Source organism: Oryx dammah, unplaced genomic scaffold, assembly GCF_014754425.2.
Source record: "Oryx dammah isolate SB20612 unplaced genomic scaffold, SCBI_Odam_1.1 HiC_scaffold_8, whole genome shotgun sequence".
In the NCBI taxonomy this organism is placed as follows: domain Eukaryota; kingdom Metazoa; phylum Chordata; class Mammalia; order Artiodactyla; family Bovidae; genus Oryx; species Oryx dammah.
Genome location: NW_024070192.1, coordinates 31,082,622 through 31,108,752, shown reverse-complemented (window position 1 = coordinate 31,108,752; position 26,131 = coordinate 31,082,622). Strand labels below are relative to the sequence as shown.

Below are 26,131 nucleotides of genomic sequence, written 5' to 3'. Positions count from 1 at the left end.
TCTTAAAGATATAAGAACATTTAAATGAATATATAATCTGGAGATGAAAAGGATTTTCAAAAGTATATACCAAAGATAGAAATCATAAAAGAGCTTTTAAAAGGATTGCATATAGAAATGTTAAATGCCAAAAACCATTGCACTCAAAACTGAGTGGAAACTAAAACCCAGGGGGAGTTTACAACATATGACTATGTTTAATGTGCTTCAGATAAAAATAGCTCTCCCAAAACCTATAAGAAAATGTAATGCCAGTGGAAAACTTTGCAAAGACTGTTATCAAGTCATTCACAAAAGAAAAGATACTAAAAATCAACAAATCTATGAAAATGTGTCTAACTTATTAGAAAGTATAATGGATACCAATCAAATTAGTAAGGCTTTTTTCTTCTTTAATAGCATTGATAATAAGGATGTAGTGAAAGGGAAAGCCTCCAATAGTCCCCGTAGGAATACAAATACATCACTTATGCCGGAAGAAAAATTAAATGTAAAATAAAAGATTTGTTAAACAGTTATTGGTGCATGACCAGATACTCTGTAGTCATTAATAATGATGGTGCACATATATACCCCTGACCCCCCAAAATGACGGTATGTTACCAATGAAAAAGAAAGTCCCAAAACAGTATAAAAATGTGGTCTCATTTTTTCACATAGTATATTTGCTTATTTCTATATCTCAAACCTACTTTTTTTCCTCAGAATTTCCTAGAATGTTTGTTAAAATATATTTCCAATATACCACAGGACTATTGGACCATAGGCTCCAGGAAAGGTACCAAAGAGATACTGGTTTTTTTTTTTCCCCCAGGTCCCAGATGACTCTTGATATAAGATAAATTGGGGAAATCCTCATCTAAGCTAAGCTAATCTCTTCTTTTGCTTTGTATTAAACTGCGATCCAGAGAGATTCTGGAACCAGTCTAAACTACAGCTTCGTAGGAGTGGGGGATGGGGGTGGGAGTTAAAATTATGTGTGCTACATTCCAGATGAGTGATCCGGTTTTAGAGCTTCAAGCTTGTTCAGACCAATATTATTAAATCAAACTCCCATCAGCCTCCTTCTATTTTGGTCAGACAGGTAACAGAACTTCTCTTCAGCTCCTCTGCTTCACATTCAGTAACGATCTTCCTTTGTTGATGGCAAATGGAAAGTTTTCCATTTCCACTGTTCCCTAGCAATGTGACATTTTCAAACAGTAGCACAAAACTCTTTAAATAGAAAAGATCCATTTCTACTCTATCGTGACTCAGTAACAGCCTCAGGATTCTTCTCAAACTTTCCTAAAAATGTCATCTTTGGGCTGGACTCAAGAGGAACATTTCAGCCAAGGAGACGCATTTTCCACTCTGTCAGGAATGAGCCAGCATGGGGTTGGAACATAAAGTGTTTTGTAATCCTCAGAAAAGCAATACTTCTCACCAAAACCATGGCAACAACTCTGTGTGATGCTGTCAGAGCCTGGGATCATTCAGGAGCCTCACTCTAACCAGAGACACGGCTGAGCCATTCACCTGTGTTGGTAAGAATGGTACCCTACATGACTGTTGCTATGGAGACACTATGGACAGTGATACTGAGCTGAAGGTCCCTTGTGCTTAGTTACCAAGGAAGCAGTGAAAATGAAACATGCTTCATGTTTTAGTGGCTTCTGATTCTTCATTTGAAAGGATACCTTCCAATGGAAGAAATACATTAAAACATAGGGTTTAGTGTGGCAGAAGTTACCGTTTTATCATCCAAATTGTTTCATTTGAAATTTGCACCCATGAGGCTAAACTTTAGAGTCCAAAGTCTATGTGACAAGAGGAATGTCACTATATCCATCAATCCCTATATTTCCCTCCTCTTCTACCTGAAACTCTTGAGAGACGTGCCCAGCTAGCCCTGGTCCTTCCCATCCTGGCTGGCTCTGCTCTGCTGGGCACAGGCCACCGTCATGTTCTGGTTGCAAGCCAGTGGTGTGTAGATATGTTCTAGCTGCTGCTGCTGCTGCTGCTAAGTCGCTTCAGTCGTGTCCGATTCTGTGAGACCCCATAGGCGGCAGCCCACCAGGCTCCCCTGTCCCTGGGATTCTCCAGGCAAGAACACTGGAGTGGGTTGCCATTTCCTTCTCCAATGCATGAAAGTGAAAAGTGAAAGGGAAGTCACTCAGTAAGTGTCCGACTCTTCGTAACCCCATGGACTGCAGCCTACTAGGCTCCTCCGTCCATGGGATTTTCCAGGCAAGAGTACTGGAGCGGGGTGCCATCGCCTTCTCTGCATATTCTAGCTACCATCTTTAACAAATGTATTTTATTGAGGTATAGTTGATTTACAATGTGTTGATTTCTGCTCTCCAGCAAAGTTGATTCAGATATTTATATATATATATAAATATATATAATATTAATAAATATAATATATATAAAATATATATAATAATATAATAAATATATATATATATATAATCTTCTTTTTCATACTGTTTCCCACAATGGTTTATCACAGGATGTTGAAAATAGTTCCCTGTGATGTACAGTAGGACATTGTTGTTTATCCATTCTTTATATACTAGTTTGCATCTTATAAGCCTAAACTCCCAATTCATCCCTTTCCTCAACACCCTTTGGCAACTGTCCTCCATGTTTGGGAGTCTGTTTCCTATGTGTTTCCCCAACACACAGATGTGCTCATTTGTGTTGTATTTTGGATTCCACATATAAGTGATATCATGTGCTGTTTGCCTTTTTCTGACTTACTTCTCTTAGTGTGATAATCTCGAGGCCCACCCATGTTGCTGCAAATAGCAGTCTTTCATTCTTTTTCATGGCTTAGTAATATTCCATTGTGTGTGTATACCACAGATTTATTTATCCATTTATCTGTAGATGGTCGTTTAGGTTATCTCCATATCTTGGCTACTGTGAATAGTACTTCTAACTCCCATTCTTGAGTTGGGTATCCAGGCTCAGTCCCAACTACATTCAGAGAACCTATTCCTGGTCTTGCACTATCCTTGACCCTGAAGTTTCTATATATTCTTTAATAATCTTAAACAGGATAATGCTTCCCTGGCTGGTTAGGGTTCACACTTATAATTATAGAATATTAAAGGAATGTATCCCCTCTGCTTCCAGAGAGGTAGGTTCTTGAGGTGATGGCAGAACTTGCTACTCATATCCTAAAATTCATTTGAGGGGGCGAGTGGGAAAGCAGGCTAGAGTAGTCAAGACACGTTTGTAAAATAAGGTTGATAGAAGATCCTCACTACCATGCATGAACATCTATGCTTAAGTCTAGAATAATTCAAATAGTGTAGAACTGGGACAGGAAAAGCCAGACAGATGAGAAAATCAGAATTGAGAGCCCAGAACTTCTGAATAAAGAAGCAACTTGATTAGTATAAACATCTGTGTTTGTACCAAGAACACTGCTGCTGCTGCTGCTAAGTTGCTTCAGTCGTGTCCGACTCTGTGTGAGCCCATGGACAGCAGCCCACCAGGCTCCTCTGTCCACAGGATTCTCTAGGCAAGAATACCGGAGTGGGTTGCCATTTCCTTCTCCACCAAGAAAACTAAGTAGGGCTAATATCAGTCTTGAAGAGAATTTAATATAGTAGAGCTGATATTTTTATGATTAGATAAAATCACTAATCTCAGTATTGTGTGGAAAAGAACAGCATGTACTGAGGATTCCTTCTGGTTCTAAACTTAATATCTTCTCAGATCTACTTATTGGTTCCTAGGCAATTTATGGAAATTTCTAGAATGACATAAATGTTGCCTAACTCAAATTGGTCACAGTAATCACCATGCTTTATTTTAACATTCGGGGGACATATCACATTGTTTTTTATTATCTCGTTTGGTCCTTAAATATAACATTGTAGAGATTTTTATTTTTTTAATAAAGAAACTTACTTAAAAAAAAAGAAGCAACTTAAGTATAAACACAGGACTCTCAATTCTGATAACGATGACTAGAAGAATGCAAAACTAGAGGGGGGAAAAATTGCTTTGTTTCTGAAAGCTAAAACAGATTGACACTTGAATGCCAGAACCATATGAGAACACGTTGGGATGATGTGGAAAAGATATCAAGAACTCCCTCCCTTTCACCTCCCAAAGAAAACCATATGGCCTCAAATGAAGTGAAGAGAAAGCTTCATGGATACCTGTAGTGTGTAGCTGGTTGGACCAGGGAGCAGGGGTTAGGCTTGGACTGGAAAGCAACCCTCTGCTCAGAGTATTTTTAGCTACAGTGGAGCGGTGGAGGTTTGCCAAGGGCTCTGGGGACACAGATGACCACAGCAAGCTGAAAGCAGAGAGGGAAGTAAAGCACGAAGAGACCATCAGGAATGGAGGCCAGGCAGTAGCTAAGGACAGCTGCGTCCAAAGGTGCAGGCCACTGGTGGTACGGTTTTGGCCCAGTGTCAGGACTCTCCCAGGTGCAGCAGGAAGCAGGCGCAGAAAGGGATGTGGTCATTCAATCTCCACCTCTAGCCTTGGAGCTTTGCCAGATCCGGAGAAGCTTCCCAGGGACAAATGCCACTGCCAGGATCATCCTGCCCTTGGCTGTCTGGCCTTTCCCTCTAGGCTTGGAGCGCTGAACTGACAGCCTGCCCACCAGTCCTTCACTGGAGAGAAGGACTACAGAAGCTCCCAGGTGACAAGAGGGGCAACGCCAAGGGCGCTGGGCGACCAGCCATGCTTCACTTAGCTAGTGAGAAGAACATAATCTTTACAGTTTACCCAGCTAGTTACCATTTCTGATATACTCTAGTCATTCTTTAATACCCTGATTTCCTTCTGATATCATTTCTGTTCAGCCTGAAGAATTTCCCTAAGTATTTACTGTAGTCAAGTCTGCTAGCAAACAAATTATCTGATTTTCTCCTTTACGTGAACTATCTTTATTTCACCTTCATTCCTAGAGGATATTCTGTGTTCTGGGTTGATAGTTTTCGTTTGGTTTTCATTTTGTTTTATTTTCTGAACTGTGATTTCTGCTGAGAAGTCTGTGGTTATTTAAATCAATGTTTTCCTTTATGTAATGTTTTGTTTTTCCTGGCTACTTTCAAGATTTTCTCCTTCTCTTTGGTTTTCAGCCATTGGATTATGATGAATCTAAGTGTGATTTTTCTGTGACTATATCTGGTTTGGGGTTTGTTGAACTTTCTGAATCTGTAAATTTCTGTTTTTCACCAAATTTGGGGAGTTGTGGCAATTATTTATTTTTCTGCTCTCTTTCTGGGGCTCTAGTGAGCTGATTATTATATATACATCAAGTAGATCTAATGATCTAATTGATGCCTTTGAACTGTGGTGTTGGAGAAGACTCTTGAGAGTCCCTTGGACTTCAAGGAGAACAAATCAGTCAATCCTAAAGGAAATCAGTCCTGAATACTCATCGGAAGGACTGATGCTGAAGCTGAAGCTCCAGTACTTTGGCCACCTGGTATAAAGAGCTGACTCATTGGAAAACACCCTGATGCTGGGAAAGATTGAAGGCAGGAGGAGAAGGAGATGACAGAAGATGAGATGGTTGGATGGCATCACTGACTCGACAGACATGAGTCTGAGCAAGCTCTGGCAGTTGGTGATAGACAGGGAACCCTGGCATGCTGCAGTCCATTTGGTCGCAAAGAGTCGGACACAACTGAGTGACTGAACTGAACTGAACTAAACTGAATGAGATGATGTTATTAACAGACTTTTTGATACTGGGGTGCAGGAACCTGAGGGTCTGACCACTTTTTTCATCATTTTCTCTCTCTTCTTCAGGTTGCTCTGTGTTCAAGTGTCCTGACTTGATACTCATTCTTTTGTTAGGCCTTTTGGTGAATTTTTTTTTACTTCAGATATTCTACTGTAAATCTTGTATTTTCATTTGATTCTGTTTTGTGTGTTCAGTCCTAAGATGGAGTCACATGAGACTGTTCAGCGAAGCACAGTCTAGCCTCCAAAAGGAATTGATAGCAATTCAGTAACGTTGGTCTCTCCCATGAAGGTTGGCGAGAAGCCAATTCAAAACCCATAGCAACACCTTTAAAAATTACCTGTCTTCATTACTCTTTCAGAATATCTTGTTTTTTTTTTTATGTTTATTTATTTATATATTTTTGTGCTAGGTCTTCCTTATTACACGGGCTTTTTCTCTAGTTGTGGCAAGTGGGGACTACTGTTCCTTGTGGTGTGCAGGCTCCTCATTGCAGTGAGTTCTCTTGTTGTGGAGCACGGGCTCTAGGGCTCAGTAGCTGCAACTCCCGGGCTCTACGGCACGTGGCACAGGGTTAGTTGTTCCACAGCATACGGGATCTTCCCAGATCAGAGATCGAACCCGTGTCTCCTGCATTGACAGGTGGGTTCTTTACCACTGAGCCACCAGAGATGCTCGTCTCAGAATATCTTATGACTGCATTTGCTCTGAAGCCTCACTGTGGAATAGTAAATGAACTTGAAAGACAGCTGTGTAGCCTTTTCATTTTTCTGTATAGCCTTTTCATTTTTCTTCTCTCCACTCTAATTTTCTCTTCATAAAAGCAATGCTTGTTCTCCCTTTTCATTATAAGGTGATCAAACCAGTCCCTCTTTTTGAAAATTTCTGCTCTTTCTATTCTCATCCTGAGCATCTTAAACCCAGGAATCAAGACAGCAAACTCTGAATCTCCCTGAGAAAATGTATGTGTCCAAAGATAGATTCTTTAAGGGGGTTAAGTGAGAAGACAAGAAGGAAATCATAAATATTATACTCATGATATATATCATATATGTAACTTACTTACATATATATATGTGATATATACGTAATCTGCTTGTGCTATAGATAGTAACCGAGAGTTCCATAATTTATAGTTTGTACAGTTTATAGTGTTTTACATTTTCTAACCAAAGCATGACTCCATTGGCCCTTCTCTGAATTCCCAGGTGAATTCCAGACTCTCATGATAGTACCATTTATTATTTTAATGTTTATTTCATTCATTTATTTGGCTGTGCCAGGTCTTAGTTGTAGCACACTGGATCTTCCAGCTTCGTTGTGGCATATGAACTCTTAGTTGCAGCCTGAGGGATCTAGTTCCCTGAGCAGGGATCAAACCTGGGCTGCCAGCATTGGAAGCATGGAGTCTTAGCCACTGGGCTTCCAGGGAAGTCCCAATACTACCATTTATTGATGACTTATGGTACCAGGCACTCTGCTAAGCAACCTGCATACGTGTTTTAATCAAAGTATAGCAATCCCACAGGGCATTGTTTCCATTTACAAATGAAAAAGCTGAGGGTCAAAGAGGTTGAACAACTTGCCCAGAGTTATCCACCCAGGAAGGGGCAGTCCCAGGTGGGATTTGAACCCAGGTGACACTTCCGAGACCCAGCTTTCTTTACTCTGTCTCCTGTTTTGAACTCATGGCAGCATTTGATGGCATTCATCTCCCAGGGAGCATAGCGGGGGGAGACAGTGTGACACTGAGAGGAGGAGACTGGACTTCTAGTCTCTGGTGGCCACTCACTTGCCGGAAAACCCTGCAACCCCTCAGCTTCTCTCATCCTTTCTTGTCCATGTCTACAACAAAATGCAAGTGTCCTTCACACACTTCAGACTTTCAGAACTGTTCTAGAAATAAAATGAGAAGAGTGATCAGGCAAAAAAAGATACGAGGCAAATAAAAGTGGTCGCAATCAGTCTTAGCCTAGCTCACATACTAACTCTTCTTTTTCTAAGTTTTACAGTTACGACTCCAGCAGAGAAGGACCCAAGAACAGCTGGCTAACCAAGGCATCGTACCATGTGAGTAGCTCTGCTTCTTAGAGACTGGTCTATATGGGGGTGGCAGGAGGGCGTGCAATTTGGGAGCTGGAAAGCACCTCAGAGGTCATAATCCAATTTCATGGACCAGTCTCCCCAGATTCTCACGGACTCTGGGTCAGCAGGAATCCCAGACCTTAGAGGCTTTGTACCAAATGCTACTCACCTGCCAGGGATTCCCTTTACTCATAGAGGTTGTACCTAAAATTCTAATGTAGTGGATTTGATTACAAGACAAGCATAATACTATGGGCCTCCACCCCCTCTATTTTTAGAATTGGACATAATCACTGTTCTTCCTGGAAGCATCAATTGTATCATCTTTCTCTCACCTCCTTGGTTTCAAACTATTTGAGTACTTGAGTCCCCAGTTAATTGAATATTGTCAATTGCTTCCTTTCTGGAATAATGAGCAGCAATACCATTCTAGTATAAATGGTGTTACATTGAATTACTGGCCATCATTTGGGTCAAAGAAGAAGAATTATCCTATCTTTTGGAAGGTATATTTGAAATTTCCTATCTTGAAACTTGAAAACTTCAAGTTTAGCAGTTGAAGCTACCTTCTGGTTAGCTATAAAAACAAGAAAAGTACCAAATAAATGGAATCACCATGTAAGCTCCTTTAGGTCACACTTTCTAACTTCTTCCCGCAGAAGTTAAATTTTTTAATTTTTTAATTAAAATTTTAAAAGTCAAAATCCATAATGACTCCTGCAGAAATCCAGGTCCTTGTCCAGACTGTGACTTCATAGTTAAGCATGCAACAAGCAAGCATTTGCCCTTGATTGAATGTCCTACAATTAGTAACCTTTGTGCCCTGTGATCCAAAGTCTAAACATTTAAGTATAGTCGGTGCTTCAGAACCAGAAAAGAACTAAGAATATTTCAAGCTCTTTCCTTTGGGAGTTCAGATGAAGTTTTTGTTCATGGCTCAGCCCTGCAAAGAATAAACAGCAGGTGACCTATGGCAGAACAACTTCTTTTAGCGATTTGCTAAGCGCAAAAGAAAGATCTCACCCTGCAACTGGAAGGCTGCTTTGATCAAATGTACAGTTAGAATGAGAAACCAAAGGCACAAGGCTGTGTGGCCTGTTTCATCTTAGCCAGCCCAGCAAGGCAGGTGTTAAAACACAGGAGAGACCCAGAGTCTACAGGCTTCAAGTCAGATAAATACATTGGCGCTCAAAGCCAACCAGGCCAGTCTTATTTCTGAATCCTGTTGCAAATGTGTAGAATTGAATTTGTTTAACCACCATCTAGAAGAACGATTCACTAACAGTGGAAGGTAGACAAGTGTAGATCCACCAGTATCCTCTCAGCAGACCACAGTCTCTACCACATGCCCTCAAATATAAGATGAATACATCAGTTTCAGTGGGATTAAAATAATCAGTTCTTTCATGGGGGCTTCCCCGGTGGTGTAGAGGTAAAGAACCCACCTACCAATGAAGGAAACTTGGGTTTGATCCCCAGGTCAGGAAGATCCTCTGGAAAGGAAAAGGCAAGCCTCTCCAGTGTTCTTGCCTAGGGGACCCCAAGGACAGAGAAGCCTGGCTGGCTACAGTCCACGGGGTCCCACAGAGTTGGACACAACTTGGCAACTAAACAATAACAACAGCAATCCTTCATGGGCATCACTTTCCTTAATTCTGGAAAGGAAATTGAAGTAGAGAGACCCAGTGCCTTTACATCCGCTCAAGCTGTTCACAACTGATTTAAAGTTTAACCTACATGTTTAAATAATCCAAACCTGGGTCTTGCAGCTGCCATTTCGAGGAGAATAAAAAATTTTTTTGAAATTTCTGGAGTTAAATTTCAGAACTAAGACACCTAATAAAAACAGGAATGAATCCAGGCACATTTTTACGTAACACCCCTATGTAAGGTATGCAAATTTAATGTCCATTTGCAGAATAGGGCCCAAAGGAAATAGAATATGTTGTTATCCAGGATTTCCAGAATCAGATAGTGTTGGGTTTCCCCGATGGTTCAAATGGTAAAGAATCTACCTGCAGATCAGGGGACACAGGTTCAATCCCTGGGTCAGGAAGATCCCCTGGAGAAGGGAATGGCAACTCACTCCAGTATTCTTGCCTGGAGAATCCCCATGGACAGAGGAGCCTGATGGGCTACAGTCCATGGGATCGCAGAGCTGGACATGACTAAGTGACTAACACTTTCCCTTTTTTTTTTCACTTTTCTCTGGGATTTCCAGAATCAGATAGTGTATCTATTAATTAAATACTGCTTAACAGAAATTTTGCACCCATAGCCCATTGTGTCTTGAAGACAGTTGCTGGGGAAACTCCTATGAGTCATGCAGTGATGTTTCCTTTTTAATTCAGCAAAATGAGAAAGGTGGATCAAGCAGCATCAGTTTCCCATAGTCTTCAGCCACCTCCTCTCCAAAGGTGTTACTTCTGCTGTAGAAAATTGTCAAAGCTACAGCAGGTACACCCAGCCCGGTACAGGCCCAGTCCCTAGATCTCAGGGACCTAGCACTTCTGGGGAAGCCAGATCCAGACAAGCCTCTGCACCTGCTGAGATGGGGAGCCCAAATGGTAGCCCCATTGACCCAGAGCTTAAACACTAGTCTCTTTACTCAGCCACCCACCACCACCAGGCACACGTGTGTAAAGGCAGTTGCTCCAGAGAAGGAAGCAGGAACTCACAGTCTCTGGGTCTTTTCTACTCAATCAGATTCAACATATTTCATGATGACCCAGACTCTGTGCAGGGTGGTATGCTGGGCGCTGTGGGGACCACCGTGAGCACAACTGTACTTTGTAGAGGCTCAAGATTTTAGGGGAAAGGTGACAAGAAACACAGAAGATAGGACCGGTTATATTTTCCAAGAGGGCATTTTATGTCTTCCTTCTATCATTTGAATTTTCTGAAGCAGCAGAAAAGAGGAAAGGAGGAAGAAAGTGAGTAGAACGGAGGGAAGCAAAGCCGATAGTCATTGGACATCACCTAATTTGATGATTTTTGGTGTTTTTTAATAGTTAAATATATATTGTGTTATGTGTGTATATATACACACACACATTCTGGCTGGAACAGGGTCAGAGGCCTCTGCCCCACTCACTCGGCCCCCCCTCACCCATCTTAGATAACCCTGTTTCTCTTCCCCAGGGTCCTCTTCAAACAGAGTTTGAAAACCCTGCCCTAGTCCATGTCTCACTGTCTTTAACCTTCATGAAACTGAGATTGGAGAGGCCTCAGAGATGTGTCAACTATCCCAAAGCAAGAGCCCAAAGTGATCCTATTTACAAACTTGAACCGTGAGACTTTAAATGCATGCACAGTAAAATGATAACACAGCCTCACATTGTCCATAACACTGGAAATAACTGCAGTACTCCCCCTGAATTTTCAAACTTGTTATAAATTGCTCAAGTGGAGAGCTCCTGGCCAGGTGAATTGTTCATTGTCCTTCTGTTACTACGAGGTAGCCCTGCTGGTTTAGTTTGTTCACAGAAACACCTGCTCTCCTTGGACAGAATTAGTCTTGAGTTGTACATTAGATTGACCCAAGGCCATTGCCCATTGCAAAAGGAAGAATTTGCAGTCCCCTCCTGTTGCAGCAGTTGAGGCCAGAACCTGCATCTCTTGATCCTGGAGTAGCAGCCAGCACAGAGCCCCTTTAAACAGTACAAAAGTGCTCTCAGCCAGAAGTACACCCCCAGGCTGGCTTCTAAGATTGCTTTCACATTTATAGTATCAGTGGTGAAATTCACATTTTCAAAAGAGTTGGTAAACTTGAGTGAACTAGCCTCTCATCATTAGTGTAGAATATTACTTTAAGAATTTATGGTTCAGACTCCCTTCCAGAATCCTACCTCTGAATCTCAAAAGGAAACTTTCAAATTGCCTACATGTCACCGTCAACTGGAATTCAGAAGCATGGCTCTGCCACCGTCCCCATCAGGCTCAAGGCTGCAAGAGGACATCAGGGTTCTCATTTTTTCTTGTTTTGGGACACAGCCCAACCTCCTTTCCTTCCTGGACACCTGTGGGCAGGCTCAGGTCTGGCCATCATTTCTCATGCAAGTTTTCTCCACTGCATTCTTCTCTTTGGGCACAAATCTCCTGGGTTGGAGGGTAAATGCTGTGGCTCAGATGGTAAAGAATCTGCCTGCAAAGCAGGAGTCGTGGGTTTGATCTCTGGGCGGGAAGATCCCCTGGAGGAGGAAGTGGCAACCCACCCCAGTATTCTTGCCTGGAGAATCCCATGGACAGAGGAGCATGGCGGGCTCCAGTCCATGGGGTCGCAAAAGAGCTGGACATGACTGAGTGACTAACACATTCCTCCTGAGTTCAATGTTAAATATTGTTTTATTCCAACCCCTTCAGAATTCTTAGTGCAGAAAGAGAATCAGCTCTGAGTTTTCGATGAAAAAAAAAAGTCATAGAGCAGTTCGGTAGATATTTTGACCATCTGTTGGGAGAAAAGCCCCATGGAACACAGAAGAGTTAGACATGCATTCTGTTTCAAAGAGCTTACCGTCTAGAATGTTCTCTCAATTCTCCTGCTAAATTATGCCTGTTAATAATATTGGACAACGTCTCACCACTACATGGAGTAGGTTTCTGGGAGACCTGAAGGAAAGAAATGACTTTCTCTCTCCTTCTGCTAGTACAGTGGGGCTGATCTCTATGAATCCAGGGGAGAGAAGCAGGAACATTGAGTTGATTGTCCTGGAATCCAGAAAACGGCATTAGAAAACTGAAGTAGATTACAGAAGCCCAGGGGGCACCCAAAAGGCTGCGACTTCGCCGCCGAGACTCAAAGAAAGCCTGCTGGCCAGAAATAAGCATCTGGGCAGCTTGGTTCCGTGATCTGATGGATGTCGATGAATGGAAAGATACGATGAGCTGTGTGTGAATGGTGCTGCCTTTATTTGTTTTGCAGACTAATCCAGGCCTCCGCAGCCACACACTTACGGCAAAGCCTTGGTAAATCCCTGGATTCTGTGGTCCTCCTCCTGAGTAGCGAGAGGCGTCACGGGCCGGTCCCTGCACCCACAGCACGCGCAGCATCTTGATAGTTTTGAGAAGCTGGCGGGGCAGAGTCTTCCTTCGTTTCCTCAATGCCTTCATCTGACTTGGCTTCTCCCCACAGCACCGCCCCCACCCCCACTGTTGGCTGTTTGAGCAGAACACGGCACAGGGGTTTCATCTGTCCTCCTTCCCTCCCTCCTAACATCTCAAATGTGGAGTGGGAAAAAAGCCTCCTCGGTTTTCATACCAAGCCCATTTGGATCCAAAATCCTAACTTCTCTATTTCCCCCAACTCTTTCCTTCATCTCTAGTTCCTTGCTCCTTAGAAATTAGTGCACTAGTGATGCAGGCATCACGTGAATGTATCTATGGACCCTTCTGAGAAATTCCAGAGTATTCGTGTAGAAGGCATTGAATTCCCTAAGCATGCAAGCCAGGCTGTAATATTACAAAGCTCCATTGGGAAAAGGCAATTTTCAGGCCTCCTGCAACTATCCTTTGGGTCCTGAATGGGCCATCTGTTGCCACCCTAAAGAGATGAGACAGTTTCCAAAGTATTAACCACACGTGCATAGCATGGATCCCATTTGTTTGGAAGAAAAATTCTCCTGGTCCAGTTTGTCTTTAAAAGCAAAGCCAATGGACTTCCCTGGTGGTCCAGTGGTTAAGACTTTGCACTTCCAATGCAGGAGGGCGCAGGTTCGATCCCTGGTTGGTGAGCTAAGATCCCCCATGCCATACAGCATGACCAAAAAAAACAAAAAAAAGGCAAAGTCAAGAGGACAAGCATTGCTAAACCTGTTTGTAAGTGGGAAACTGAGAACATGGGAAGGCTCTTAGACTTGTTCAAGGCTGCACCAGAAATAGATGGCAAAGCAAGGGCAGAACCCAGAGGGATGGCTCCCAAAACATTAGTCACCCAAGACTTCAATTATACCCATGACTACTGTAGAGCTTCCCTGGTGGCTTAGAGGCTAAAGCATCTGCCTGCAATGTGGGAGACCTGGGTTCGATCCCTGGGTCAGGAAGATTCCCCTGGAGAAGGAAATGGCAACCCACTCCAGTATTCTTGCCTGGAGAATCCCATGGACAGAGGAGCCTGGTGGGCTACAGTCCACAGGGTCGCAAAGAGTCAGACACGACTGAGCCACTTCCCTTCACTTCACTTGACTATAGAGCTTATATTTAAATCAGTTTTGTCTTCCTCCCCCCAAACCCCTATATATATGAATTATTATCCATATATCTGTCTTTGATTAATTAATGGCATACAAACTTACCAGCCAGTGCTTTTTGATGAGAACAAGCAGTTCTAAACCAAGGTGTTCTGCTTCTAGGCAGCAACTATGAGAAGTGGCAGTTTATGAAACTAAGCAGCCTTTCTCTGGACAAACGTACCCTTTTTCTTCAGCTCTTTGAAATGCTGAGAAATCAGTCGTAGACATCAGGCACCCCTTTTTGAAGTCTCTGATTCCCAAGTACATCTGTAGATTCCCATCTACAGATGAGGACCTACTTGCCATGGAAATGCCAGAGAACGAGTATCCCCCTGGGGGGCTTGTCCGAACACAGACCCTCTGTCCCTCCGCCTCTCACCCAAGCTTTGGATTCTGTAGGTCTGGGTGGGGCCTGAAAATTGGTACTGTTGGCAGGTTTCCAAATGATGCCAAAGATGCTGGTCCAGGGCCACACTTTGGGAACCACTGCCCCAGCTGCTGCCCCAGAATACCAGCTCTTGGATGCAGCCTCTTGGTCCTGACCCGAACACCAGAGGAGGAGCTGGGTTCTCCCTTCCAAGCCAGAGGGGAGAAGGCAGGCCCCGCCTCCGCCATCAGAACTGCCACCAGCCCCAGGCTTCTCTCCCTAACAGATTGTCAAGGGCCCTCCAGCCTGTTTTCTCTTTTTTCCGGGTCCCTGTTGGAGGCAGGAGGTTAGAAGCAGGGGGCCACCGCAGGACGTCTGTTCTTATCTTGAGATCTTTTCCTGAGCTCTAAGTAAGCAAATGTTTATACACACTGCTGACCCAAATTAGCTGGAGCTGCGCGGACAGAAATAGGAATAGCCCGTGACTAAACTCCTCATCGAGAACATGAATTCCCCTGTGAGAAGCGATTCATCTTCCTCCCAGGGGATGAGTGAGACGTGTGGCTGACTGGATTTACAACTGTATTTTAATTTGGAATCACGTTGACTTTTTTTTTTTTTAATTTAACAATCCAAATTCCTTTTTCAATCCTAAATGTCAATGTCCCTTAAATATAAAATGTTGCCATTTGATACTCCCAGGGCTGTCAGCAGAGGAGGATTTTCCAAAAAGTCAATGTGGTGCGCCGCGATGCAGTTTCACTTTCCTTGGCCCTTGGAGGGAGGGACTGAAACCCTCTTTTCTCTGGAATCCCAGAAAAGATACATGTCAATCACAGAGGCCATGGCAGGCCAACCCAGTGCCCCATGTAACCTCCTTTAAGTCCTAGAAAGAAAAGCGTGGGGTACAACCCAGTGTGTGAATCTTTTTAGCTTCCTTCCTAAGTCCTTGCTGAATGGTCATAACCTCTCCCACCCTGTGGCAGAAGGTTCCAGAAGACCATTGTGCACCTGGCATCAGAGAACTGGACTGTTCAGTCATTTCACAGGGGAACTGTTACCACCAAAGAGTGATGAATTGTAACTCTACAGGCTAAGATACAGGAAATGCAGCATTTCATGGAAGAGTTAATAAGCTCCACTAATAAGAACTGAAAAGCCTCAGGGATAAGAGAAGCAGATAAATTCCCCCTAAACCCTGAACCCAATTAAAACCAATTGAGTTTGGAATGTAAGAGCCATCTCAAGATAGATTCATGCTGTCCCCTTAGGGTTGCTTCTTAAGGAAAAATTTATGTCACTCTTTTTTAATGACTTAGTAAGGAAGGCCACACTAAAATCAACTCCTTTTCTGGATTATGGAAGGGATTAAGCCACATCAGTATATAATACCTAGGTGACCATGAGACTGTTGGACAGAGGTGAAGACTTATGGGTTCAGATGGCACAGACTCACCAGGACCCAGTGGCCCTCAAGCAGATTTGTAGGATCTGGTTGCCTGGGGAAACGGGAAATGGTTTCAGAACTCCATCAGTGTGAATTGCAGCTGTGATCAAAGGCAAATAAAGACAAGCCTCCTGACTCAGGATGGGGGTCAGACCCAAGTCAGAGAAAATGTATGAGCAATGCAGCCAACCAGCACATTTTTCCAGAGCCACTGAGTTGGGGGGTAGGGAGGGGAAAGAGGCCATTGAAAAGGGTAGAGTTGGCAGGGAGGTTCCTTTTAAGAGTGAAAAGCAGCAAAGAGAAACTGGAGGTATTAGATCGATGGGAGATGTGGTGGTCAAGCAACATTTTTTTTTTCTCCTATAAAAAGGAAGCCCCTTAGTTTCTGGTCAAATTGAGGAGAAAAGGACTTGTCCAGTCTCCTTGGCACAAGGCAGCCAGCTGGGACCAGTCTGCCTGTTCCTTTGGTCAACTCTGCAGTCGTTTGGGTGAGACAGGAAAGTCTAGAGAGAGATGCCTCAGTAGTTCCCCAAGCAATATCCAAGGATAATGGGCTTGACCAACTGCCCAGAGTGGAGTCTCCCTTCTCTCCAACAAGCCCGTCCAAGAGCTGGGCTCACATGAGGCATGGTTTTGAGGCTGAATGAGACACACACACTCACACACATGCACATGCTCACGCATTCACACACACAGCCCCAAGTGCCCATCTGGTTAGATATCCAATTGTTTTTTTTATGCCAAAGTTTGGAAGACTGTTTCCTTGCCTGCAGCTTGTGAGTTGATATCTGTTGAAGTAATATTAGAATTCTGGATCACGTGATCCACCCACTTGTCCAGACCTCCAGTCCAGGAGAATATTCGATGCAATTCTGCAACCGCTGATCAACCTCATCATTTCTGAGGAGAAGTTACTATTTATGGCTCGGCATTGTGATTGTTCCAGGGGATCAGGAAAGGCAAGGAAAAGGCAGATTTTTGCAAAAGCAAAGTCAAAAGTTCATCCCCATGAGGCATTGCTGGGAGCTGGTAGGAGGAGAAGCAGTGGGGTCGTGGAGAGAAGGTGGCTGGCGTCCAGTCCAGGTTGTTTCTGGCTGCTGTGGACTGTGATGGACCAGTGCCCATGTCTATCAGTCGTCAGCGTTATGAGCATCACAGCTGAAGAGAAGTTAGATGGTCAGAGGACCTAGGCTCCGAGCCCTACCTGTGTGACCCTGGGCAAGTCAGTCCCATTCCAGGGGCCTTAAGTTTCCCCATTATTTTAGCATCTCCAAGGTCCCTTCCAGCCCTCAAAGTCTCATTCCATGCTTCTCTCTCAACACCCTTTGGTTGCATGTTCTTGCCCGACCAGCCACCTCCCTGACCCAAAAGGATAAGTTGCCTCCCACAACATGGATCACAGCCCTTCCACTGACCTTGACCTCCACCCAGACTTCTACACTCAAGGGCAGGGCAAAGTCAAAGAGAGTGGTGGTCACCCCAGTCTCCCCATCTTCCTAAAACTAGAGCATCGCCTGTCCGCGCCCTGGGCCTGCCCGTCTTCGGAATGCCCCGTCTCTGCCACTCCTTTTCCTATCGCGTATTCTGCCCCCGCTGCTCCTCCTGTTTGAGGCTGACGTCCACCTTTCTCTGTGCCCTCCGGCCTCGGGGAAGCTGGTGACCTCCAGGCCTTTCTTCTTCAACTGCTTGTGGCCTGAAGAAGGCGATCACCTCCCCCCACCCCCGTGCACAGCTCAGCAAGCACACTGGCAAACACCGCCATGCTGCTCCGGGCCCCAAGGCCCCCTGCTCACGTCTGTATCTTTCTGTTTCAGCCCTGAAAAGCCCACCTGAATTCCATGAACAAAGAAAACATTTGGATAGTGACGAGGTAACTTTCTGCAAACCTCCCATCTTTTTTATCTCAGACTCTAGGCTATGGATCTCCAGGTGCTAAATTTGGGCAAATTTCTCCTACAATTGGCTGGTCCCCTCCCCCCACACTGTGTGGAATCTTCCTCCTAGGCTCTGAAAACTGTGGAAATAGGATCAATGATGTTGGCTTCGAAACTGCTATTGGTGAGCTTTTTAAAAACAGATGTCCCCAGTCTTTCTGATGTCGGTAGGGGCATCCCTGCAAGGAGTTTTCAGAGAGACATGAAATGAGGTAGGTGAGGTGGGTTGGCAAGCTGGCCTCTCTTTCATGACAGGCATTTCTCAGTGATGAGCAGATGATTTTAAATCCAACTCAGTGGTAGGGTAAGGCCCACGGATACGGGGCTTATTCGAGGCCAGTGCAGGAGATGCAAACTCAATCCTTGGATTGGGAAGATCTCCTGGAGAAGGAAATGGCAACCCCCTCCAGTATTCTTGCCTGGAGAATCCCATGGTCAGAGGAGCCTGGCGGGCTACAGTCTGTGGGGTCCAATAAGTCAGACACAACTGAGTGACTAAACAGCAATGGAAGGCTGAAGGAATTCTGTTTATCTTTCTTTTAGCATTTGAGGGGGGGAATTAGCATGTATTATATGCCTTCAGAGCAAGTCTCTGCAACTTGAATTTATCGAGACTGTAAGTGCTAGTTAGGGAGCATCAGCAGTGCACCTAGAAGGAAGGCCAGCAGGCTCCTTCTCCTGGGAGGCCACTGCTAGAGAATCCTAGCCTGGCGGCTAGTGAGCGGGTAGGGGAGCGGGGAAGAGTGGCAGAGCTCCAGGACTCCCTAGGGCTGCTCATGGGAGGCTGTGCTTCCTGCTGCCTGGAGAATAACTACCTTTCATCCGAACTGGAGTGAGCCCCAGACCCCTCTTCAGGGGGCCAATACAGTGAGATCAGAACCCAGAAATGAGGGCCCTGAAGTCCAGTTTTTGCTCTGCCGCAGCCCACACCATCTCTGCAGACAACTCCATCATCAAGAAAACTTTAAGACTCAATAAATGCTATGTCTGTAAGTGTCCTTGCAGCATCAATGTGGGTCTCAATCTGCAGGATTCTCATTTTCACATCCTGAGAGAAAACTCAAGGGAAAAACAGGAGGATGGCATGTGTTGTCATGTTATACTGGATGGGATGAGGTTACCTTTAATCCCTGACTCTAGTTAGTTTGTGACTCCTTTACAAAATAAGATTGGCTATAATATAAGCAGCATGATGATATCAGTTTTATTAGTATTTTATGAATAGGTACCTGTCTGCCCTTTAAGTTTGGAGCGCTGAGATGGACCAAAGTTTTTGACCTCTTTATCTTATTTCTCCATCCTGAAATTACTAGAGAGGTTTTACTAGATGAGTCCTCCTTCATCAAAATGTAGAACAGGGATATTTGCATGTTTCATTTGTAAGAAAGTAATGCTTTTTCCTTTTGAGAGAAAAGGGGTTTCTTTTAAAGTTAAAATGAGATGATTCAGCTGTATGATACTGAGTGGAATTGATTCCATGTTTGTGTCCAACAGCCTGAAGACACCCTGAAGCGCAAGGCAAGAAGCAGGTCCGACCGTGCAGCAGTGGTGAAAATGCACATACTCCAAGGTAGGGCTGCCCAAAATCATTAAACCAGTACCAGTCAGTGAGAAGGGAACAGGGAGCATTGTTCAAGGTTCTTTGCTTTCCTGAATTTAACTGTGAATATAGTTTTGTTTTCTGGTCTCCTCAATAGACATCATTTTGTAAGCCTTGCATGCTCAGTTGCTGCTTTCTGCTCAGAGGCTGAGTCCACTTAGAAAGGAGCTACTTCCATTCCAAAGTGGTTTTTGAGCTGTCATCTAGTCATTCAAGGCCGTGTTGATGGTCAAATCGAGAAGCCATATGGTGGCCCAGAAGGTACCACACTTGGGGTCTAATCTGAGCTGCACCACTGCTCAGCTTTCTCTGAGCACACAGGGCATGTCCAATATATATCAACTTCCTTTAAAATGTCCATCCTTCATACCAGTAATAAATGTTTAGTTTCGAAAAGTTTTCCCTGGTGGCTCAGCAGTAAAGAATCTGCCTGCAAAGCAGGAGTCTCAGGTTCGATCCCTGGGTTGGGAAGATCCCCTTGGAGGAGGGCATGGCAACCCACTCCAGTATTCATGCCTGGAGAATTCCATGGACAGAGGAGACTGGCAGGCTACAGTCCATAGGGTCACAAAAGAGTTGGACACTACTGAAGCAACTGAGCATGCAAGGCTTACAAAATGATGTCTGAGGAGACCAGAAAACAAAACTATATTCACAATCAAATTCAGGAAAGCAAAGTATATACATAAAATGTATTTATGGCCAGATTCTATGATGAAAAGATAAAGACCTAACAATAAATACTGTGTAAATAATTAAGAAATACACCCAATTATTAAAAACAGTAGATTCTAAGTGGAAGAGGTTTCCCAATGCTTTCATTTCTTTTGCAGAATTTTTTTAAAATTTTCTACACTTACAGCAATGTATAAGAATACATAATCAAAAATGGAACATTATCTGTTGCATCTTTACCATCTTGAATTAAAATACCAGGCTATGAACCCCGAGAATCGGACACAACTGAGCAACTGAGCACACACACACATTCATGGAACAGTGGTACTATGAGGTCTGGAAAGATCTCGCCTTCTAAATTTTCAGAGTTGAGCAGAAAGTGGCAAACTCTCATGGAACCCTAACTTCCAGTTCTGCCTTATTGCAACAACTGGCTTTCAAGACTCTCTTCCATGTTCTTGCACAGAAATAAGTCAGGGCCTCACCCAGAGAGGAATAAAGAGTGATTTAGAGCTTGTCAGTGATCTTTCTCACCCTCCCAGTGATGAGAAGCTAATATATTCTTTTTTAAATCCCTGTTTTATTAAATAACTGTTTTGTTGGATATATTCAGTTTCTTAAATCCCTGTTTAATTAAATAACCATTTCCCTCCAAAATTGTTTCTCTTTTACAACCAGATCAGGACATTTGAATCACAACCTCAACAGGTCTGAAACCCTTAAGAAGTCAAGCTACCACAATTGTTACAATTGGATTGGATTGTTTAGTCCCTTCAGTTGTGTCTGACTCTTTTGCAACCCCATGGACTGTAGCCCGCCAGGCTTTCTACCCATGGGATTTCCCAGGCAAGAATACTGGAATGGGTTGCCATTTCCTTCCCCAGGGGCTTCCCGACCCAGGGGTCAAACCTGCTTCTCCTGCGTCTCCTGCGTCTCCTATATTGCAGGCAAATTTTTTACCGCTGAGCCACTAGGGAAGCCCCAGTTATAACAATAGATAATATTTATTGCCAGCTCATCATGGGCCAGGTAATACCCAGGTCTCCTGCATTTCAGGCAGATTCTTTACCAGCTGAGCCACGAGGGAAGCGCATACAGACTGGATGGGCATGCAAATACTGTCATTTAAAGTCAGTAAACAAGGCAGGCCCTGTGGACTCTTTGCTTACAGAATCGACAAATTGCGCATTTTTCTCCCAAAATCCTCACAAAGCCAGTTTCTCTAACACTTCTATGCTCTTCAATTTGCCTTTATTTGGAACTGTCTGGTCTTTGCTGCTAATCCATGTGAAATGAGGATGATTGCATCGAAAAATTATTAGGATGGTGGCGTACAATGTGTCAGAGTGTTTGGGTTACAGAAGCAAGAAACAGAATAAAAATAAAACCACAAAAATGACATCAAATTCTAGAGCCAATCCTCTTGATTTTAACCCCTCAGCTTCCACTGCAGAAAGATCGGTTCCGACTGCCCAGATGAAACTGAAAAGAGCCCGTCTCGCAGATGACCTCAACGAAAAGATTGCTCTCCGGCCGGGGCCGCTGGAGCTGGTGGAGAAGAACATACTCCCTGTGGACTCCGCTGTGAAGGAGGCCATTAAAGGTAACTAGCACCAATGGCAGGCTTCCTCCGTGCTGGGATCTGAAGGCAGCCGTGGCTCTGAAGTGCTGGGGTCCTGGGGATGAAGGCGTCTCACTAAACAAGAGTTATTCCAGGGGTTACTGTCCCAAAATGTTCCCAGAAATCCCAGGAACAAGGAAGAAATTCCTAGCCACCCCCCTCCAACGTCAGGTTGACATAGACCAGGGTGGTTCTGGTCAAGCAGGTCAGAACGTCTCCCCCATGGGGATCCATCACTCTGGAGTCGTGATGCCCCTTGGTTCCCTCTTTTAAAAGGGTGGAGACTGGCAGAACAGAAAGAGCTCTGGACCCGAGTGGGAAGAACTGGGCGCTAAGCCCAGTTTGTGCACTGTGGGTTGAAAAGTGTTAGTTACTCAATTGTGTCTGACTCTTTGCGACCCCATGGACTGTAGCCCGCCAGGCTCCTCTGTCCAGGGAATTGTCCAGACAAGAATACTGGGGTGGATAGCCATTTCCTTCTCCAGGGGATCTTCCCAACCCATGGATCGAACCCAGGACTCCTACATTGCAAACAGATTCTTTACTGTCTGAGCTACCAGGGAAGCACCACCCCCCCCCAAAATATATATATACAAAACATATCTTTAAAAAGCTGATCCTCTATCTGTCACAAATATTACGTATCCTTTCATCAACACGTCCTTTACCTTTTTTGTTTGTTTTGTTTCTGTCCTTTGTCTTTTGATTTTCTGTGTAGTGTATTTTACCTGTAGCAGTTTTTCATTTCTGTATAGTTCAATCTCTTAATCTTTTTCTTTGAGTTTCCGAATGTTATTGCTTACTGAAAACACTTCTTAGCTCAAGAATGGAGTTATTCACCTATTCTGTTTTCTAACATGTTTATGCTTCATTTTTATATTTCAGTCTTTATGCTGAAATATAAAAGTATTTATACTTTTATATATGAGAGTGCATGGTTTAGGAGACAAGGTTTAGTTTTCTTTTTTCCACACTGTTAGTGGTTTATTTTATAATGTGTCTTGATCTCTGTCTTCACAAGGATGTTTTACATTGGCCTGATTTTTCTCATGTTTCTTGGCTATTCTGAGAAGTTTCTGGTTAGTGATATTTAGGATCAGTTTGTTATATGCCAGCTTCAATCCTGTTAGAATGTTGTTCGGGATTGCAGTGAATTTATAGGTTAAGTTATGGTGAATTCATATGTTTAAATTATATGAATTCTTCTGTGGCAAAAAGATAGAATCTCTTTTCACCTACACAAGCCTTTTTAAAAAATTTCCCTTGGTGAGGTTTTCAAAAATAAATTCATATCAGTTATTGCTTGCATATGGGAAACCTATTAATTTTGCAATTTATTTTGTAACTGGGGCACTTTGAAGATTTTCTTAATAGTTCCAGTAGTTTCTCGTTTTATCTTAAATTGTTTGGATATATAATCACATCATCTGCAAATAATGAAGATGTGCCTTCTGCTTTGTTTCTCCTTTCTGTCTTGAAACACTGGCTGGTTGTTGAAAAGAAACATCAAGGAATTATTAGTAAATTGCAACATATCACTTTAAGTTACATGCAGTATATTCATAGCACAAATTATATATAATTTTGTGTATTTTATTTATAAATTACCTATTTCTTTTATAAATAATAGATAAATGATAACAATAGAGTATATTATAGCAGTCTAATATATATTTTATTATACATAAAATATACAAGTGTGTATCTAACCTATAAAATTATATGTATGAATTATATGAAGCACATATAATTCATATCTTTACATTATGCAGCTTTATATATAATTTAATAATTATTGATATATTACATAGAAGAAAATTATTATTATTGCTATATTGCCAGTGCTTCAGAAACAGTATGATAATGTTATATATTGGATTGGCCAAAAAGTTAGTCCAGTTTTATTTGTGATGTTGATGATAACACTTTTGTTTGATTCAGTCTTCCTTGGGAATTTCTCCAGTCATTCACCTCTAAATATGATACTGACTTTTGCTATAAACAGATATTCTAAGGGAGTGTTTGTTCTATTCCATTATTGACAGTAGCTTGCAAGATGGATGCTTAGTTTTTAAAATGCTTTCCACGTTCATGAAAAGACGACCATTTGAGTTTCTCCCTTCTAGGAACGTGGTACTACTGTCTTTCTTAATCATCCTTGTATTTCTGGAAATAAATCCTACATGGATATTTCCCCCCTAGAAATTGCTAATATTTTATTTGCGAATTTTACATCTCTTTTGTTATTAGTTGGGATAACAGAAGCTGCTAACCAAACCACAAAATTTCAGCTGCTTAACAGACATTTATTTCTTATTTATAAATGGTCCAGAGAGGGTTTTCTTCTATGGCAAACGTTTCAAGCACACAGACTTCTTTGATCTTGCTACTCCATCATCCCCTAGCACAAAGGTGGCAAACTTAAAGAGCTAGATAGTAAGCAAGCTCTCCGAGCTGTCACAACAACTCGGCTCGGCCATCATAGTGGAAGAGGAGCCACAGTCAATACATAAACAAATGGGCTGTAGTGTTCTTTTATTGTAGTATCTTTGTCAGGTTTTGGTATTAGGGTGATGGTGGCCTCATAGAATGAGTTTGGAAGTTTACCTTCCTCTGCGATTTTCTGGAAGAGTTTGAGTAGGATAGGTGTTAACTCTTCTCTAAATTTTTGGTAGAATTCAGTTGCTTGGGGCTGGTACACAGGGATGACCCAGAGAGATGTTGTGGGTAGGGGGGTGGGAGGGGGGTTCATGTTTGGGAACGCATGTACACCCGTGGTGGATTCATGTCAATGTATGGCAAAACCAATACAGAATTGTAAAGTAAATTAAAAAATAAATAAATAAATAAATAATAAAATTTAAAAAAATAAATAAATAAACAAATGGGGATGGCTGTGTTCCAATAAAACTTTATTTACAAAAACAGACAGCAGGCTCACCAACTATAAATTTGCTAACCTGTGCCCTGCAGCCTTATCATCCTCCAAATCTAACCAGGGAAGAGGAAAGAAAGGAACAGCAATTTCACAGAAATATCTCTATACTGTGGAAGAGGGAGGGGGGTGTAAATTTTAACGAGTAGCTTTTGGTCAAAAGCCTGAACAAGAGTCATGCTGTGGGCACAGAAAAAAAGAGCATCTGAGAAGTAATTGATATCCATTGTTAGATACTGGGAGAATGTGTCAGTGTGGATAAAAGGAAGAGTCACAGATGACCACCCTTGATTTCCCTGTTGGTCAGCTAGTTAAATGGCAGCCATGTATCATAATGGGGACTGTGAGCAGAGGAGCAGATCAGGGGAGAGATGATGAATTCCTGTTTCATGTTGGAGTGAGGGATACACAGGAACTCCGGGGGCAGGGGTTCAGTAAGCAGGGGTTTCTACCGAACTAGACTGCAGAAGAAATTCTTGTTCTAGAGCTACAGACTTAGAAGACTATGGAAAGTTAAACTGATGGACTTGCTTTCATGTATTCATTTCTTCATTTAATGTTTATAGAGCATATTCTGTGTGTCAGGCACTATTCCAAGTGTTTGTGATATATTAATGAACAAAACCTACAAAAATGTCTGCTCTAGCAGAGCTTATATTCTAGTACAGCAGACACAGATGATCAGCAAAACCTGTGAATAATTATATATCCTAATAAAAAGTGATAAATGGTGTGAAAATAGATGTTGTGCAGGGTACAGAGTGCCCAGTAGAGGGTGGTTGAGGGGATGGAAGGAAGTATAAAAAGCAAAGAGAATAATGTATAAACAGAGGTAGGGATCTGTGAAGAATAAAGAGAAGGAAAAGCTAGAGAAAATGTTGGTGGAGGTTGACCTCATCCAGGGACCCCCCATGTGTCAGCCTGTTAGCAGCAATCTTTCAACGTGCGTGAATTTCTACCAGCAAGGCAGTGGCATCTTCAGTTCCATCTCTCAGTCATGTCCAACTCTTTGCAACCCCATGGACTGCAGCACACCAGGCTTCCCTGCCCATCACCAACTTCCGGAGCTTACTCAAACTCATGTCCATTGAGTTGGTGATGCCATCCAACCATCTCATCCTCTGTCATCCCCTCCTCCTCCTGCCTTCAATCTTTCCCAGCATCAGGGTCTTTTCAAATGAGTGGCATCTTATGACATGTCATAAAATTCTTATGACATCTTATGACATGCCATCTATCTTATGACATGCCATCTATCTTATGACATGTCATAGGGACAGAGGAAGCTTCTCAGAGACCAGCTGTAGAAATAGCCCTCTGAGTAACCCTTCCAATGGCACTGATGGTCCCCACCCCTCTCCTGGCTGTCACTTCCCTGGATCTCATCCTCCACCCTCAGCAAAGCAGTGACTCAGGGTGGTGGTTTTCTGTGTACTGTTCTCCTGGCCTCTGTGTATTTTCCTTCCTTGGTCCACGCGCCTTTCCAGATGTGTTTACATTTTCCAGCTCCCTCCGCAGCTGTGCGTCTGTGTT

The 26,131-nt window shown here is 43.1% G+C and overlaps 1 protein-coding gene and 1 long non-coding RNA gene across 3 annotated transcripts in view; both read left to right on the top strand.

The window, feature by feature from the left end:
* LOC120865964 overlaps positions 1–17,828 on the top strand; it is a 41,080-nt gene extending 23,252 nt beyond the window's left edge. The window contains exons 2-4 of the long non-coding RNA XR_005721569.1: positions 7,709–7,774; positions 12,711–12,754; positions 17,645–17,828. This is a non-coding gene — a long non-coding RNA (uncharacterized LOC120865964). The remainder of the gene's footprint in view (positions 1–7,708; positions 7,775–12,710; positions 12,755–17,644) is intronic.
* Positions 17,829–19,253: 1,425 nt separating this feature from the next.
* Positions 19,254–26,131, top strand: part of MYOCD (myocardin) — a 41,473-nt gene continuing 34,595 nt past the window's right edge. The window contains exons 1-2 of one of the 2 annotated variants that reach the window (XM_040243327.1): positions 19,254–19,334; positions 21,484–21,645. In XM_040243327.1, the coding sequence (XP_040099261.1) occupies positions 19,319–19,334; positions 21,484–21,645 (178 nt within the window). In that variant the 5' untranslated portion in view covers positions 19,254–19,318. Of the gene's footprint in view, positions 19,335–21,001; positions 21,646–26,131 lie in introns of those variants that run through there. The other variant, XM_040243326.1, reaches the window with a different exon arrangement.